This window comes from Spermophilus citellus (assembly GCF_964194105.1).
Source record: "Spermophilus citellus genome assembly, chromosome: 1".
Lineage (NCBI taxonomy): Eukaryota > Metazoa > Chordata > Mammalia > Rodentia > Sciuridae > Spermophilus > Spermophilus citellus.
In genome coordinates this window covers 251330679-251349310 of record NC_138182.1, presented here as the reverse complement: position 1 = coordinate 251349310, position 18632 = coordinate 251330679, and the positions used below count along the sequence as shown (strand labels likewise).

Below are 18632 nucleotides of genomic sequence, written 5' to 3'. Positions count from 1 at the left end.
ATGGAAAATGTGACTGTAGTCTGTCAAACATTTCCTCATTCACATTCAGAGGCTCTATTATTCTATATTAGAAAAATTGTGCCCCTGAGACATTTTCATAAGCTCTTTGATTTTCATAAATTTTTTTTCCTGAAGAAGGGAAGGATATGGATGAATACCAGATTTCAGAACCAGAGTAGCAGTTCAGCCTGTATGTGCTTTCAAATAAATAGAGAAAGGTACAAAGTATTCTCTAGTTCTGGCTTTTGGAAAGTTCTAGGATTTTTCTTTTTCCATTTGGAATTGTACAAGTGACTGAACTGTTTCTTCTAAGAAAGACTTTCACAATTTTAGAAAGCTGGATGTCTTTCTTTCTGTCTAAGAAGCCTTGCCAGAGAGGATGATTCCATAACTTTTCTCATTAATCAGTTTCTGTGGACAGCAAGTGCCTTGTCAGGAAGTGTTTTTCACTTCTTTACATGCTTCTTTTCTGATGGACGTATTAGCTCCACCCAGCTGGTCTTAGCCTTTTCACTACCAAGGGTAATTTAGGTTACATTTGCCATGCTGACTTCATGTTTTAGGTATATTCCAAACTGACTTATAATTGTTAATTAGAAGTTCTGATAAATGAAAGAAACTTGCCTTTTTAGTTTGTCATATTTTTTCCCCACAGGTGAAATACATCATTAAATGTAAAATATTGAATCTAGTGACAAATTTTTGTGTTACCTCCATGGACCCTCCTCAGAGTGGAACCTTGCCACATGCACACACAGGATATGGAAGGTCCTTGAAGGACTCTTTTTTGCATCTACAGGGGGATCGTCAGCTGTTTTATGACAAGGCAATGTAAACACATTTGGTGTAATTCTTAATAAAGGATTAGTACCTTAGGAATTGGACTGGAGGATCTTTTAGGTCTGTTTTCACCATTAAGGTGTTTGTGGTTTTCCTCCAGTTTGGTCTTAGGGTCTCTCTTAGGATGGTGGCTGTCCAGTCTCTCCCTGTTATGACAGGGGTGCAGGGAAGGTGGTTGTGGATGTTCACATGGAACTTTTTTTATCTCAGTGGATGACCTAATGCCAAAGTATTTGAGCTGTGACAAGGTGCCTCTCACAGGAAACTTGTTTATACCAGTAGATGCCCTTGTGGCTTTTGTCTAACCTGCACCCAGACTCTTCCTATCAAGATGACCACTCACTAGAAGAGTCCTGACCAGGAGGAAAGTTAGGTTTGGGTGTGTTGGTCAAGGGGAGACACAGGAAGACAGCACAATTAAACACATGAATAACAGAAATACATTTGATTACTTATGGATCCCACAGAGAAGAGGGGTGCAGATGAGGGCTGATGGGAAGATTCCAAGGAGGGTGTGATGTTCAAGCAGTAGGATGGGAGCAAGAGAGGTGAGAGGTCAAAGTTGTTATTTGGACCCAGGATGGTACCCATACACTTTCTTCTATTGGTGGGTTTAGAGAAAGTAGATAGAAGTCCAAGGGACTACCCTGTGACTTCAGAGTGGCCACCATAGCATATATGCACGATTCATGCAGGGTGTGGGGTCAATGAGGTGAGTCAGGAGAGTTGTAGCTATATGTGCCATAGGTGGGTTGTTGTGTAGGGAAGATATCTGGATGGATCATGAGGAGGAGGAGGAAGAGGAAGAAAGCTAGAAATTGTGTCAAAGGTGACAAAGCTCTGTATGAGGCAGTTAACTCTGTAATCAAAATGGTGCCAAGGCAACATAAAATTGCAAGTATTCACTACAGCGATTTTATTGATTTATAATATTTGTGGTTTAAAAACAGGAGTTTTTAATAAGCAGATTTAAAATAAGTAGATTTTCAACAAAAAGTCTTTTCATTTTCTCTTTGTGTCTCTTTCCTAGTTAACTGTCAGCCTCCCAAGAGGTTAGAATAACACATTTAGTGAAATTGTGGAATGATAGTATTGGGAAGGCAGAATTCCAAAGTGTTATCAACGTACATTGTTCTGTATACAGTTTCCTTTTAAATGTAAAATAGTATAATAAGGGAAATTAACCCTTTGAATATCCTGAGTGTAGAACTAAATTTTGCACAGTGATTCCCAAAACATAAAAGCATATAATCAAAGGTTGCAAAAACTTCTTTAAAAAATTCTGGAGGTTTTTTTTTTTTTTTTTTTTTTTTACTATTTATTTTATCAAGAGACTGCAAAATGGGGAAAATGCTCTAAGTACTTTAGAAAGGGACCCAGTGGTCCCTGTGGTTTCTTTGTCTAGTTATTGAATTAGAATGCTCAATGCAATAAACCACTAAGAGTGGTTTATTGCTGACCTGGATCTGGATATTTCCATAATGCCAAAAGGAAAATGTAGTGTATTTGGACAGTTGTGGTAGGATCCATGTGGTGAATGTTTTATATTCTTTAACAGCCCCACATGCCCAAGAACAACTGCCATAATCCTCCCTGGTCAGGACATATTGTCTCCATGGCCTGTGATCATGGAAATTCATGTTGCTGTGTCCCCTTTAAAACATGTGGTATCTGAAATCTAATGTGAGGTTGCAAAAAGACTCCAGAATTGGCTTATGTCATCATGTATTATAAAAGAAGCTTTTAAAAATGTGATACTTTAAAAATTGCTCCTTTCCCAAATTTTATCCAGTTACTTGTTGTTCATGAACAGTTTTTAGAGACACTCCTTTATTTTTCTTGGTTAATTTAGAAGGCTCTGAAGAGCAGGTTGTTTCATTAGAGTAGATTATTTCACTTTTTTCAAACTGTGCCTGAGTCTTAGCTGGTGACAGAGACCTGAACTTTTTTATTCCCTGAAAGACTTTTTTCATTTTCATATTTGAAAGAAGAAAATTGCATAAAATGCTGTAGTTTTTCTTCAAGATATTGAAGGGATCACCCTAACTTAATGACATTTACTGTATTTGTCAGGGAAAGCAATTACATTATTTTACCTAATTTATGATAAAAAGTGGCTTTTTGAAATTTGACCCAATCAGCATAAATGTCTTTGTCTTTATACATTGTCTTTTTGCAGTTTGTAGCTAATGAAGAATATTAGTTATGACCAAGTTCCCAGTGAGTTCATTGTTCAAAATTGTTGACTTCAGTCTACCTTAACTATATAATTTCTTTTGTCTTTTGATGTATTACAGGTACAAAAGTCTTCTAGCTTTTATTAAACTATTTTGATATTCACTTTACAAGGTAAAAAATTAGAAGAACAACCCAGAAAGTATTGGTATTAAACTAACATTTGTTTTAATGTAAAAATGGGTTCTTAAAGGTATTATGTGACCATAAGAAAAAGTGCATTTGTTTGATAAATATGGGTGAGCATTTATATTACAAAAATGTATTTGAATAGAATATTATAATTGCAGTATACATTTATTAAAGGCATATGTTGGTTAGGTGCTGGTCTGAAGCACTCTGTATGAAAAACTCTTTATATGAGCCATCTCATTTAATTCTCATAATCATCTTCTGAATAGGTTTAATTATCAATCCCATTATACACATGAAACTGAGAAGCACAGAAGTAATTGGTCTAAAAGCTGTTGGCAATCTAGAATTCTTAACTAGTACCCTTCTCCACTTCCTTAAATTATTTCTCTGAAATGGATGGAAAGTTGATGAGTCAGTATACCTTACTGGGCACACTGTTGTTTAAATACCTTTCCTCCCTCTCTCCCTTTGAGTGCCAGGTATTGTGGAGACTGATGAATAAGACACAGTTTCTGTACTCTAGGAGCTCCCAGTCGTAAGAGCACAGGGTCTAGTGTTATTATGATGTGGTATGGTAAGGAGGAGAGGCATAAAGAACATGGGAGCATGGAATATCTTTATGAGGTCACATTGTTTTCCTTCTGTCAAATTTTGTCATGGTCAGGGATAGCTGACTCTGTTTTTAAAGTATGTGCATAATAAAGTATAATTTTCATTGTCCAAAGGAAAGGACTAAAAGGGTGGTAGTGTTTGCATGCTGGGATTCTGGATGGTCTTCATGTGATGATGGAACATTGATGAGCTCTGGCCATCAGTTCTTGGAAATTGCTGGTCTTGGCCAACCTGTTCTAATATAATTAATTTTCATACACACATTGGAGATGAGCCAGCTTACATGGGCCAGAATTGTTACAAGCACACACTGACTCATCAGCCTGCATATATATTTCTACAAGTTTAAGTGTGTTCTGTTATTTCTCTCCAAACATTGGCATTCTCTTGTAATAATTCTGCATGTTTTTTCCAACCTTAGAGCTTTGAAGTTTAGTGTAATAAATTATTATGCAAACAGATATAAAATAATCTGTCCTTTGGGATATTCAGCATAATATGATGGTTTGCTTGGTGATTACCCTTCACAATTGGCCAAACAGAAAGATTGTCTTTTGGCAATCTGTAACTAATCAAGACATTAGAGTACGAACCAATATATTTAGAGGTCTTTGATGACTCTGCTGTAACATAAAGATGATAGATAGATGAATTAATTTAATGATGCCAAAGGTAATATTAAAAACAAGTAAATTAATTTTATAATTTAAAAATTCTACCAACAAGGAGGATATAAAATCTAAATCCAGAGTTAAATCACAAGGTGTACATTGGGTCATTCAGCTAAAATAAAATCCCTAGTTCATGGGAATTTTGAACTAGAAAGGGAGATTTCTGGTAGGCTAAAGGTGACCCTCCAAAATGTACATATCCTAATCCGCAAACCTGAGGTGTTATTTTACATGGCAAGAGGGATTACGTACATAGACTTGATTAAGGTGACAATTTTGAGATAGGGAGATTACCCTGGATTATTTGAGTTGACTCAATTTTATCACTCAGGTCCTGATTTGGGGGGTGGGCAGTAAGATTCATGTCAGAGAAGGAAATGTGACAACAGAAGCAAAGGTTGGAATGATGTGACCACAAGACAAGGGATGCTATAGATTCTCAGAAGGAATATAGCCCTGCTAACACCTTGGTTTTTTAGCTCAAGGAAACCGGTTTGGAACTTCTGACCTCCAGTACAGTAAGAAAACAAATCTGTATTGATTTAAGGAATACATTTGTGACAATGTGTTATGGGAGCAATATGAAATTAATACAGAACGTAAATGTCATGTAGTACATGTTCTTAGTTTTTCTTAAGTCTCACCAGTAAGATTTTGGGAACAAGAAGGGACCTGGGAGAAGCAGGAGAAACACTTTGGATGATCAGAAGGATTTGGAGATTAGGAGAAATTTTTGTTTTCCAAGATTACTATTAACATCTCAGAAGAGCACATGTGAGTAATTTGAGAGGCAGTTGGTACTATAGGATGGAGGTAAAGTAACATCAGGTAGTTGTTCTGGATCCTGGGCTCCTTTTGAGGTGCCTCTCTCTCTTTGTAGTAGTTAAGACCATTGGAGGCGATTCTTGTCCCACCTCTGGTAAGGGAAGATCTGTCTCAGCTACCATAAATCTCTTGACCATGTCTGTTATCCACCATTTTCTGCAGTTATAAAATATTCTTGAAGCCATTTTGAACTGAACTGGTTGTGTACATCTGCTCTAGTTAATGAGCTTCTTTCTCTCTGATCCATATAAAAGGAACTTAAAACTACATTTGTTTTAATTAATTAGTAGAAAATCTTTTAAAAATTTAATCCCAGTTCTTTTTTTTTTTTTTACATTTGAAGATAATTTTCTTTTCATCTGTCCTACGAAAACAAGAAGTATTTGGTCAAACTTTGTTTTATTTGAAAATCAGTTTTTTCTTTTTCTTCCTAGCCAGTTGATTTATATACATATACATATATATATTCAACAATTTATATAATCAACAATTTATATATATAAATCAACAATTTATATATATTTATAATTGCTTTTACTTTAACTATGTTGTTTTCTAAGTTTATAGTAGTCATCTTTCTGTCACTATAACAAAATATCTGAGGAAATTGGCATATAAAGAGAAAAGGTTTATTTTGGTTTATAGTTTTAGAGGTTCCAGTCCATGATCCATTAGCACATTGCTTCTGGACATGTGGCAAGGCAGCACATTGTGGTGATAGTGTCTGGTGAAGCAAAACTGCTCATCTCATGGCCAGGAACCTAAAGTGAGCAAGAGGAACAGTCTGGGGTGCTACTGTCCCACTCAAGGTCATGTGTCCAATGACCTAAATACCTCCTCTACTAGGTCCTATTTCTTAAAGTTTCTATTACTTTCTAATAGTAACCCCTAGGGACAAAGACTTTAATGCATGGGCCTTTGGGGGGCATTTAAGATTCAAACTACAGTAAAATTAGTAGGTATTTTATGTTCTTCTTGAACCCCATCCAAGCATCATCTGATTCTTTTAATCTAAATCTTGTTAATTAGTTTTTATCATTGAGTCTAGTCGGTGATAAAAGTAAGAATAACTAGGTAAATGGGAGAAAATCCCTTTAGTTAATATGGAATGTTGATTTGAAATTGGTTCAGTTGAAATACAGTTTGGCATTAACTTTGAAAGCAAATCAGCTAATTTTTAATGTGTTTTGATACTTGGGTATGTTTCTAAGAACCTCTGTAAAATTAAATGACTTTTTCAAGTAAAAATGTTTTAAGATATTTTTTGAAATGATTTTGTTTCATCATTTTTCAAAAATAATCATAGGTCTGCGTTATAATATTATAGGATCTCATATTTCTTGGAGTGTATTCTCTGTGCTCTTATTCTCTCATACAGTATTTTTTCTTCTTTTTTTACTGTGTGTATTAGTTATACAGAATGGTGAATTTCATTGTGGCATATTGGTACATGCATATAACATAATTTGATTAATTTTACTCACCAGTGCCTTCCCTTTAACTCTCTTCTACCCTCCTCCTGGTCCCCTTCTACCCTGTTGATCTCCTTTGATGGTGTCTTCCCCCACCTTTTTCTCTCTTCTTTTTCTATAGCTTCCCAGATATTAAAGAAAACATATGGTTCTTATCTTTTTGAGTCTGACTTATTTTGCTTAGAATGATGCTCTCCAGTTCCATCCATTTTTCTGCAAATGACATAATTTGTTTTTCTTTGTGCCAGAATAAAATTCCATTTATCCATTCATCTGTTGACGGACACCTAGGCTGATTCCATAATGTGGCTATTGTGAACTGTGCTGCAATAAACATGGATATGCATATATCTCCAAAGTATGCTGACTTTAATTCCTTTGCATAAATATGGAGGAGTAGTATAACTGGGTCATAGAATAGATCTAATTTTAGTTTTTTGTGGAATCTCCATACTGATTTCCATAGTGGCTGTGCTAATTTATATTTTCCCCACATCTTTGCCAGCATTTGTTGTTAAATTTATTCCTAAGGATAGCTTTTCTTTCTGGAGTGAGATTTGCATTTCCCTGATGGCTAAAGTTGTTGAACATTTCTCCATTTTGTTTGGTTATTTGTACTTTTAAGAAGTGTCTGTTCAGTTTGTTTGCCCATTTATTGAATGGGTTAATATTTTTTGTTTGGTTATGAGATTTTTGAATACTTTATAATTAATTCTGCCAAAAGGGGAGCTAGCAAAGATTCTTCTTTTTCTTTTTTTTCCTGTATAGGTCTTTAATTTAATAGTATTCCATTTATTAATTATTTCTATTATTTCCTGAGTTATAGGAATCCTATTCAGGTAGTAGTTGTTTATGCCTGTGTTTCTGGTCCTAGGCCTAGATCTTTTATCCATATAAGTTGATTTTTATGCAGTGATCAGGGATCTGGTTTCATTCTTCTTCATATATAGCCAGTTTTCCCAGCACTATTTGTTAGAGGTTGTCTTTTCTTCAATATACCTTTTTGGGATCTTTGTCAAAAATCGGGTGACTCTAGCTATGTGGGGTTGTCTCTGTGTCTTATACTTCTTTCCATTGGTCTATGTATCTGTTTTTATACCAGTACTGTGATGTTTTTATTACTATGGTTCTGTAGTATAATTTGAAATCGGGTATTGTGATGCCTCTGGCTTTTTCTCTTTATGCTCAGGATTGCTTTGGCTATCTGAGTCTTTCATATTAAATTTAGGATTTTTTTTCCTGGTTCTCTGAAGAATAATACTTGTATTTTGATGGAGATTCCACTGAATTTGTACATCACATTGGTAATATGGCCATCTTAATGTTAATTATGCCTATCTATGAACATGGGAGGTCTTCCCACTTTTTAGTGTCTTGTTTAATTTATTTTCTGTTTTATAATTTTCATTGTGGAAGTTTTTCACCTACGTTATTAGGTTAGTTGTAGGTATTTTTCTAAAGCAATTGTGAATGGAATTGTTTTTCCTGATTTCTTTCTCAGTGGACTTATTATTGGCATGTAGAAAAACTATTGATTTTTGTGTGTTCATTTTGTATCCTACATTGCTGAATTTGTTTTTCAGCCTTAGAATTCTTCTGATGGAACATTTGGAGTCTTCTATATAGTAGGCTCATATCATTTGCAAATAGGGATAATTTGATTTCTTTCTTTCCTATTTGAATTTCTTTTATTACTTTCTCTTGCTTAAATGTGCTGGCTACAGTTTCAAATACTATATTAATTAGGAGTGATGACAGTAGATATCATTGTCTCATTCTTAATTTTTGAGTGATTGCTTTCAGTTTTTCCTCATTCAGTATTATGTTGGCTTTGGGTCTGTCACATATAGACTTTATGATGTTAAGTTAACCTGTCCCTAATTTCTTCACAGTTTTTATCATGAAGGGGTATTGTATTTTTGTCAAAGACCTTTTCTACATCTATTGAGATGATTACATGATAAGGGTTCATTGTTTTATTTGTGTGTGCATTATTTTTATTGATTTATGCATGTTGAACCATCTTTGCATCTCTGGAATGAAACCAATTTGATTATAGTGTCTGATATTTTTAATATGTTGTTGAATTCAATATACTAATATTTTATTAAGGATTTTTGTATCTAAGTTCATCAAGGATATTGATATGTTATTTTCTTTCCTTGAAGTATCCTTATTCAATTTTGGTTTCAGGGTGATATTAGCTTCATAGAATGAGTTTGGATATGTTTCCTTTCTTCATATTTCATGGAATAATTTGGGGATCATTAATATTAGTTTTTTTAAAGATCTGATATAGTATAGCTTTGAATATGTCTAGTTTTGGGCTTTTCTTTGTGGGAAAGTCTTTTATTACTGCTTCATTCCAAATTGCTTGTTATTGGTTGGTTTAGGTTTTTTTTTAATTTTATTTTTTAAGTTGTTGATGGACTTTATTTTATTTTTCTGTGGTGCTGAGGATCAAACTCAGTGCCTCACACATGCTAGGCAAGCACTCAACCACTGAGCCACAACCCCAGGTTTTCTATATCCTCTTAATCCAGTATTGGTAGGTTATATGTGTCTAGAAATTCATAATTTCTTCTATATTTTCCAAATTATTGGAACATAAGTTTTCAAAATAGTTTCTAATTATTCCTGGATTTCAGTGGTATCTTTTCTAATAGTGTCATTTTCATCTCTTATTTTATTAATTTGAGTCTTTTCTCTTTTTCTTTTGGTTAGTTTGGCTAAGGATTTGCCAGTCCTCTTTATTTTTTTAAAGAACCAACTCATTGCTTCATTAATCCTTTGTAGTATTCTCTTCATTCCTATTTCATTGATTTCAACTCTTACCTTTATTTTTTTTCCCCTTCTACTAGTTTTGGAATTGGTTTGTTGTTTTTCTATTACCTTTGGATGCATCATTGGGTTGTCTTGAGATATGTCTCTTTCTCTCTCCCTTGTATGTGTTTATAACTATAAACTTCCCTCTTAGAACTACCTTAGCTGTCTCTCACAGATTTTGGTATGCCAGCTTTCCATTTTCATTTGATTTTAAGAATGTTTTAACTCACCCCACTCCCTGCCAATTTCTTCAGTGACCCATTCGTCATTCAAAAGTGTATTGTTTTATCTCCATGTATTTGATTAGTTTATGTAGTTTTTCTTGCTGTTGATTTCTAATTTCATTCTATTTTGATGCAAAAGGATACAAGAGATTATTTTAGTTTATTTATATTTGCTCTGATTGTATACAAAGTATATTTACACCAATTTGTGTCTTCATACATGTACTTTGGATAATGATATCCATCACATTTCACCATCATTTCTAACCCCATGCCCCCTCTCTTCCCCTCCCACCCCTCAGCCCTATCTAGAATTCATCTATTCCTCCCATGCTCCCCCTCCCTACCCCACTATGAATCAGCCTTGTCTGTTAAACATTCCATTGTATTACTATCATATTTCCTCTGTGATACAGAGTAATGCTTTATACTATTCTCTGAAGGATTGTGGACCTTTAACATCATGTATGTGCAATATTTTATTTTCCTACCTTTGAGCTTAAGGGTTAAAGTTGAATGTGGAGTCAGTTTTTGATGGAATAATGTTGATTTTTCATTGGAAAAATTTAATTCCGGGTTGGCTTAATATGTTTTTAAAGATTTAGGATTTATTGCAGGGTGTAGTGGTGCATGCCTGTCATCCCACTACTTCAGAGACTGAGACAAGAGGATTGAAAGTTTATGGCCAGCCTGGGCAACTTAGGGAGACTATCTCAAAATAAAAAGACTGGGGATGTTGCTCAGTGGTAGAATACCCCTGGCTTCAATCCCAAAAAGATTCAGGATTTATCTGAAAGTATCATAAGAGAACATAATGTTTTTAAATGTGACATGATATTATTTATTAATATTGTTTGAGGTTCATTGCACTTAAAACATATACGAAGGAGTCAGATTCCAGTTACACCCTTATTTTTATGAGGGAAGTTATAGTTTGTGTATACTATGACCATGAATCTTTAACGTCAGTTTTGTAGATTGACCATCTATCTGAACAAATTCTACTTTTGCTTGAAGAGATCAGATAGTACCAGGAGAAAGCAGAGGTGCCAAGAACAAAGTGTACAGATTTGGAGGTGATACTGGTCTCTGTACATTTTGGCCTATCAAGTAAGGCCAGCTGTTCATTTGTTTCTTGTCTAGGTTTGGAATTCACCCAGTTGCAGGCCGAATGCCTGGTCAGCTTAATGTGCTGCTGGCTGAGGCTGGGGTGCCATATGATATTGTGTTGGAAATGGATGAGATCAACCATGATTTCCCAGGTAAGTGACAGGGATGGTAAGGATGTTTAAATATTCAAAGTGTGAATAAAATGATGTCAGGCTTAGAATATCAGTTGTGAAATCACTGAAGACTGCCTAATTGATTAAGCATAATCTCCACAGAGCAGATAGGCAGTCGAAATTAAAGTATTAAATAAGGCACAAAAGATTTGTAAGCAGCATGGTTTAATTTTGTTCCTCTGTGAAGAGCTGAAGGTGGGTGCAAATCCTGAGGTGTAGTACACAGGTGAATCTGAGGTCTGGGCAGACCTGTCTTTTGAATCCAGGTCCTGACTCTCAGTAGCTATGGCCTTGAACTAGCTACAGGCTCCTCCTTTACAGAAGTGCTTCTGTTAATGATTTAGTGTCTGATTCTTTCCAGTATCTGAGGTTATACTAGTTTTCAATTGAACCAATTCATGATCAGTGAAGTAGTCTTCTTTTCTTTTTTTTTGAAGTATTAGGACTTCATGAGATAAGGTGCTATACTTCATAGCTGTCATTGGTAGATGTTGAATGGTGATGATATTTGGCCCAGGATCATGTTTGTTAAAATTAGACCAGTTCTTTCTGGCAAGTATCCACTGTAAACTTAAAAAAAACAAAACAAAGCTGTTATTTGAAAAAAAATAATAATGAAATTGTATGTACATCTAGATGCACATGGCATTTTTGGCAGCATCATAAGATATAGTTTAAAGAGAGAATTCAGTCCACTTTAATTTTATGCCCCTTTTAAAATTTCCCTGTTGCTAAATTATATGTAAAGCCAGCCAGTTCCAGGAATTATGGACACAGCTTTATGTAGTACAGACTTTTAGACCATTGTCTTTCAGACAGTAGATTGCATCTTAATTGGTCATTTTAAAAGTTGAAAATGGATGCAGATCTTATAAAATCTTATTATTAGCAAGATCCTTTTGGGATTAAAAAAATTATAAAGTGGGCTGGGGATGTGGCTCAAGCGGCAGCGTTCTCGCCTGGCATGCGCGGGGCGCTGGTTTCGATCCTCAGCACCACATAAAAATAAAATAAAGATGTTGTGTCCACTGAAAACTAAAAAATAAATATTAAAAATCTCTCTCTCTCTCTCTCTCCCCCCCCTCCCCTCCCTCTCTCTTTCTTTAAAAAAAATTATAAAGTCAGACTAGGTAAATCCATTGGATATGGGTAAGTATAATAAAACAGGCTGTAGTCAATAGGCAAGGTTCAATGCAGAACCTACTACTACTTTTTAGCTGTATGACATTGTCTCAGTTGGCTAATCTCTCTGATAAAGCCATTTGTGTAGTGCCTGGCACAAGTGAGCCTCCTAAAAATACTAGATTTTGCTATGGTTATTATGAAGTCAGATCGCTATAATTTGCCTGACCTCCTTTGGTTTTTATATTTTCTGTTTTTTCTCTTTTCACATAGACACTGATTTGGTCCTTGTAATTGGAGCTAATGATACTGTTAATTCAGCAGCTCAGGAAGATCCCAACTCTATTATTGCAGGCATGCCAGTCCTTGAGGTCTGGAAATCAAAGCAGGTAAAATTTCAGACTTGTATTTCATTCTGATGATCAAAGGTCACTTAAAATATGCACACAGAACTTTCTTTAGTCACTTGATGAGAAATAATGATGCCTTTTAGGAGGCCCAGAATTAAGTATGTGTTTAGAGCCTGGTTCTGTGTATCCAGCTTCTGTCTATGCTCTGGCCACCAGAGAACCTGAGAGAAAGCTTCATCATGAGTAGAACCAGATGAGATTATGTGGATGGACTAACAAAATCCGTAACCACAGCTGAAAAAAGAGCTGTGAGCTTTTGGAATGAGTCTGGCCAGGTTCCAGATGGAGTCCAGTGAAGCAGATGGTTTCCCTCTGGGACAGTGAGTCAGCATCATCGCCTTCATATACCAAGACAAGCACATTTTTTTAATTTAATTTTTTTGAAAGGGAATTTGTATGTTGTTATGGAGTGTCTAGCAGAAAGGTGATTTAGAAATCCAAACAATAACATGGCATAAGGAAGCAAGCTCTGCACATGCACATTATTTTGAAAAAAGCTAGTTGCTTGATTTTGGAGAACTTAAAGGCTTATAAATTTTCTTCTGTCCCAGCAGAGGGTATACCTCTTTATTACTCCTGAATCACATCTGCATTTTAATATATATAGCATAATGCACATTTTTCTTTTAATTTTGTTTCATTTTTTTGTAAATATATGAGCTTAAAACAGTATTTGAGATTAGTGTGGGATACAAAATACACTTGTTCATGTTCATATAAAATATTAGTGCCTCAGTAATTGATATTTGAATTTGCAGAATGCATTACTTCACTATTCATGCCATGCATGAATATATTTTCACTGTTCACATTTCATTAATAACTGACTAGACATTCATCAGGACAGTATCCATAACACATGTCATTAGAAATGTCTATAGTAATCAATACGGATTGACTTACCCTTATTATTGTGCTTTGTAGGAGCATTCTGTTAGTGATTAGTTCTGTCCTTGAGAGAAGCTGGATTGTTTTTTGAGATTTTTGTCCCAGAACTGTCTGACATTTTTTTTAAACAATTATCTTATTTATTTATTTTTATGTAGTGCTGAGGATCGAATCCAGGGTCTTGGACGTGACAGGCAAGCCTCTATTGCTGAGCCACAACCCCAGCCCTCTGATATTCTTTAATAGAATATCATTTCCCCACTCAACCTCATTTATTTTAGGATTTGTAGTAGGAATTTATGAATATGGTCACACATTAAAAATCAACATTGATATAAGTAAAAATGCAGTTAAAGGGGCTAGGGTTTTAGCTCAGGGGTAGAGCACTTGCCTAGTACATGTGAGACACTGGGTTTGATCCCCAGCATCACATGAAAATAGAGAAACAAAATAAAGATATTGTATCTTTCTAGAACTAAAAGAAAAATACATTTTTTATTATGTAAATTTTTTATTTACATATGATAGCAGAATGCATTACAATTCTTATTACATATATAGGGCACAATTTTTCATATCTCTGGTTGTATACATAGTATATTCACACCAATTGTGTCTTTATACATGTACTTTGGATAGTAATGATCATCACATTCCACCATCATTAATTACCCCATGCCCCCTCCCTTCCCCTCCAACTCCTCTGCCCTATCTAGAGCACCTGTGCCCAGAAGGTTCCAGTGGGCTCCTTCCTCCCTTTTCTACCTTTGCAGTTGTGACAGGAGGCCTGGTCTCTCCTGGATGGGGAGGGGTCCTGAGCCGACATCTACCCCAAGCAGCTCTGGGGGTTGAGTTTTCAGTCCCTGCCACCTTCTGGGCCTTTGTCTCTGCTGTGGCATGTGGGCAAATGGCGGTCACTTTCCAGACTTGCCAAGTAGTCCCTGGAGGGACCAGTGTGGGGAGGGGCCAAGTGGGATGGTCACCTGGCCCCTGGGTCTGACCTGCATGGGGTGAGGAGCTGAAATTCCCTGGGGTGAGAGGAAGGAAAGCATCCCCTGCACATTGGTCAAGCTATGGCTATTGGCTCCCATGTGTGTCCTGGGGACTGCAAGGCAGGGTGAACGTAGAGTTGGGGGGACAGAGCAGCTGCAGACAGGAGACGCCTCGAGGCCCTGGAAACAGCTGCAGCTTCCTCAGGTGTGTGACCCTGGCCGTCCCATACCCCAGGCCCTGGTGGACACAGGCTCCTGCAGGGCCTCTGCTCTGTTGGCATTTCATGATTGTTCTGGGGCCTTAGTTGGTCAACTGTAAAAGGCGCCCATGCATGCCAGCATGGGGCAAGTGGGTACCTGGGGCTCAATGAGCCCCGGGGGATGAAGGGTCCTTCTCAGGCTCTGGGTAGCCTCGTTAATGCCACTTGGTGCCAGGCAGCACCAAACCACCCCTGGGGCAGTGGCCGTGTCTCCTTGGACAAAAAAACAAAAACAAAACAAAATTTAAAAACACTCCTGATATATTTAAAAAGTCCCTGTACTGAAGACTTAGTGGTGAAGACCTGGTATGCTATTGCACAGTTTAGTAACTTTCAGTAATATACTATATATTTCAAAAAACTCGAAGGAAGGAATTTGGATGTGTTCACCAAAAATAAATAGCATTGAAGAAGATAGATATGTTTAGACTGACTTAAACATTATACAGCGTATGCATGTATTAAAATTCACTTAATAACCTACAAATATGTGTAATTATAACATTTTTATATAGCATATAAATAAAAAAGAGAAGTGGACAAATTATAAAAAATAACAACAAAAAAATAACAACAAAAAGCAAAGTTAGGGAAGGGCACTGTTTGTGTGTCCAGCAGTCCCTAACCAGGTCTGTTAAAGACACTCTCACATTTAACCCTTGTTTCTTAGGTCATTGTCATGAAGAGGTCTCTGGGTGTTGGCTACGCTGCAGTGGACAATCCAATCTTCTACAAACCCAACACAGCCATGCTTCTGGGTGATGCCAAGAAGACATGTGATGCGCTGCAGGCAAAAGTTAGAGAATCCTACCAGAAGTAAATATCAAAGCCCAAGTCAGTATCTGATGAGGTTGCTGCTTCGAGCTATAGGAACAGGCAGAAAGCATCAGTGTTTGTGGCTGATCCACATCTGTAGCAAAGCTCTTGGAAGAAAAGGAAGACTGAAGAAAGCCAAGAAGATAGAGGGATATTTTTCAAGAGCAGTGATCCTTCCATTTTATAAAAAAGATTGAAAATTTTGAATGTTTATCTGTGCATAATTTTTTTGGGGCAAAAGAATTTTATAAAAGGAGAAAGAATAACCTCATTTTAGATATAATTCCGCTGGATTTTTAAATTCCCCTTCTGTAACCAAGAATGTTTTCAGAAGTTGAATGTTTAGGATTTCAGGACTTAAAATTTGTTTGGGTCTAAAAAATACAACACAATGTAAACATTGCAAATACCTGCATTTTTGTTTTCTCAGCAGATGTGACTAATTTGAAACTTTTGTCAGTCCCGAAGCTGTCCCATTGCATTTTAACCATAGTTTGAATTGATCTCATTAAATCTGTCTTAAGTTTTCAAAGTGTACTTCAGATTCCAGATTTTAGCAGTATATTTTCTCACTTCTATTTTGATACATTAAAGGACTATATAATCTTTTTGAGATGCTGGAAACAAATTATGTGCTTTCTATGTTCAATGAAACAACTTGAAATTAACATTATTATTTTGAAAACCCCAGTTCTAATTGGAAATCTCTTTAATTTCAATCAATTTAGTACTGTATTAAGTGCACTTGAGTGGAATTCAGCTATTTGACAAATAAAATGAATTTATCATGTTTGCAAAGTGATGCAGCAATTGTTTCTCATGACAAAAGGCTAACATTAAATAACTCTGTTTTACTAACTTTGGGGGAAGTCTTACTACTAGGAAATAGATGAAATTAATCTGTCTTAACTGTTTATAAGAATGTTTTTTTTTTTCAAACCAGTGTGTCTTGAGGTCTCATATAGTTGATTATATTTGAGATGAATGGTGATACTTTTTTTTAAAGCTACTTCTTTGTTTTTTTGAACGCCAGTAAAGATCATGACTTTTATAGAAGTTTAGTTTTTCTTTGTGACTTTAATAATGTGCCCAAAGTTCTCAATATAGGTGAATATGTGGATCATAATTAGAATATCTATTTCTTTATATTATCAAATTGGTACTGAGTTTCTCAAAACAATTATTAACCTATAAAAAACTATCTCTGAGCCAGAAAATGAAATAACTGGTGCAAAATTTCTAATTGTGTTGCTCACATTTACCGATGTACAGTATAGGTTGGTTTGGTATTCAGTTTGTTTTGCTGTGCCTGAGATTAATGGCGGGGTGTGTGTGTGTCAGTCAAAGCAGGAAAGACTCCTTTAAAATTTGTAAGTAATAAACACAATTTGTTGATGGATTTGAGGTCCTTAGTAACCTCAGGACTGATGTTTAACATGAAATTTCTATTAGAAGACATTAAACAGTATATATTCATGTCTTTTTTTCTTCTCTTAAAGTAGTTGTAGGTATAGTGGGAAAATAGTATGTTAAAGAGTTTTTAAAAAAGAGTTCTTGCATTCAATTTAAATTGAAAATAGTGATGCTTGGATTTATTAACTTATTTTTGTCATCTATAGTAAACTTACATTTATATCATTTTATATTGTATTAACTAATTCTTTGATACCTGCCAAGCCTTAGTCATCCAGTTTTACTAATTGAATTGAAAATTTATGTTCCTGTTGGTTTTATTTAATTTTATTGGTGAGGATATTTTAAGGATTTTCAGATATACAATTCTGAAAAATTTTCAAGTATTAAATTAGTTCTCTGAAAGGTTGTCTTATTAATTATGTCGAAGTCTAAAAAAAAAATTCACACACACACATCTACCTACCTGCCTACCTGCTTACCTACCTACCTACTTACCTGGAAAGTTTTCTTTTATATAGAATCTCTTTATCATTCTATAAACTCTTTTTTTTTTCCCCCCTGGGGGTTAGAATCAGAAGGACAGACCTCATTATGCAGTAGGCTTCCTTTACTTAAGTATTTGTTCATGAATCTGGAAAGTGGGCTTTGGCTTTTCTGATTCTACCTGTCATGACCCTAACTTAAATTTTCCATATTCTCTCATCTGATACAAATATGGAACATATTATTTATTAGTTTTAGGGTTTAGTTTAATTTTTTGATCCCAGAGCCTTATTCTGTATAATTAATAATTCATAACCCATAATGTTTAAGAAGCAAATTTTTTAGTTTCCTAAGGTATAAGTCTTGAGAGTTAGGGCATCTTAGTGATGGAAGGTTGGATTACTCTTATATAGCTAGGGAGAATGGTTCAAATGTCTAAATTATAGCTCTTGCCAGTTTTTGAGAGTCTTTGCCAACAAATATTATCTGGTCAGAATAGTAAAAAACAAAACAAAACAACAACAACAACAACACGCCACTCCACCCCCTATAAAAGCCCTAAACCAAATCCTTTCACTCCAGTGGCAGCAGCTTGCATAATCCAGCTGCTCTTTAGATTCTCAAAGGAAAAAAATAATTAAGCTAATTAACAGGGAGTAAACGAAACTTTTCAAAGTGAAGCTTTTAAAGTGTTTGTTCAATAAAGTAGCAGAAATGGTCACATATAAATTTCAAAGTACTCAAGATTCCTCTTAGAAGTTACAAGTTGGACAAAGGAACTTTTTTTTTTTTTTTTAAACTAATAAGTGGTTATGGACATTTGACATGCTGCACATCCTAATTCCAAATGAAGATCTACATGCTGGCAACATAGTAACATATATGATAAGATAGTAATTAAAGCAGCCAGTATTTGAAACCCTTAAATATAATGATTATGATAATGTTAGGGATAATTCATTGGAAGGAAAAGTGGGACGTCATATTGTATAGGTAGAGAAAGCTCCTTTAATGATCACAGAGGACTTTAAAAGTTGGACTCTTAAGAGGAGGGCCATCTCATTGTCAAAACTTATGTCTGCCTCATTCTTTTAAAAATGTTTGTACTTCATATGTTGCCCA

General features: G+C 35.4%; 1 protein-coding gene across 5 annotated transcripts in view; it reads left to right on the top strand.

Moving 5' to 3' along the window:
- The window catches only part of NNT (nicotinamide nucleotide transhydrogenase), an 87700-nt gene extending 71297 nt beyond the window's left edge, over window positions 1-16403 (top strand). For all 5 annotated transcript variants that reach the window (XM_081280947.1, XM_081280948.1, XM_081280946.1 and 2 more), the window contains 3 exons: window positions 10984-11102; window positions 12519-12634; window positions 15466-16403. In XM_081280947.1, the coding sequence (XP_081137073.1) occupies window positions 10984-11102; window positions 12519-12634; window positions 15466-15615 (385 nt within the window). In that variant the 3' untranslated portion in view covers window positions 15616-16403. The remainder of the gene's footprint in view (window positions 1-10983; window positions 11103-12518; window positions 12635-15465) is intronic.
- The last annotated feature ends 2229 nt before the right edge of the window (window positions 16404-18632 follow it).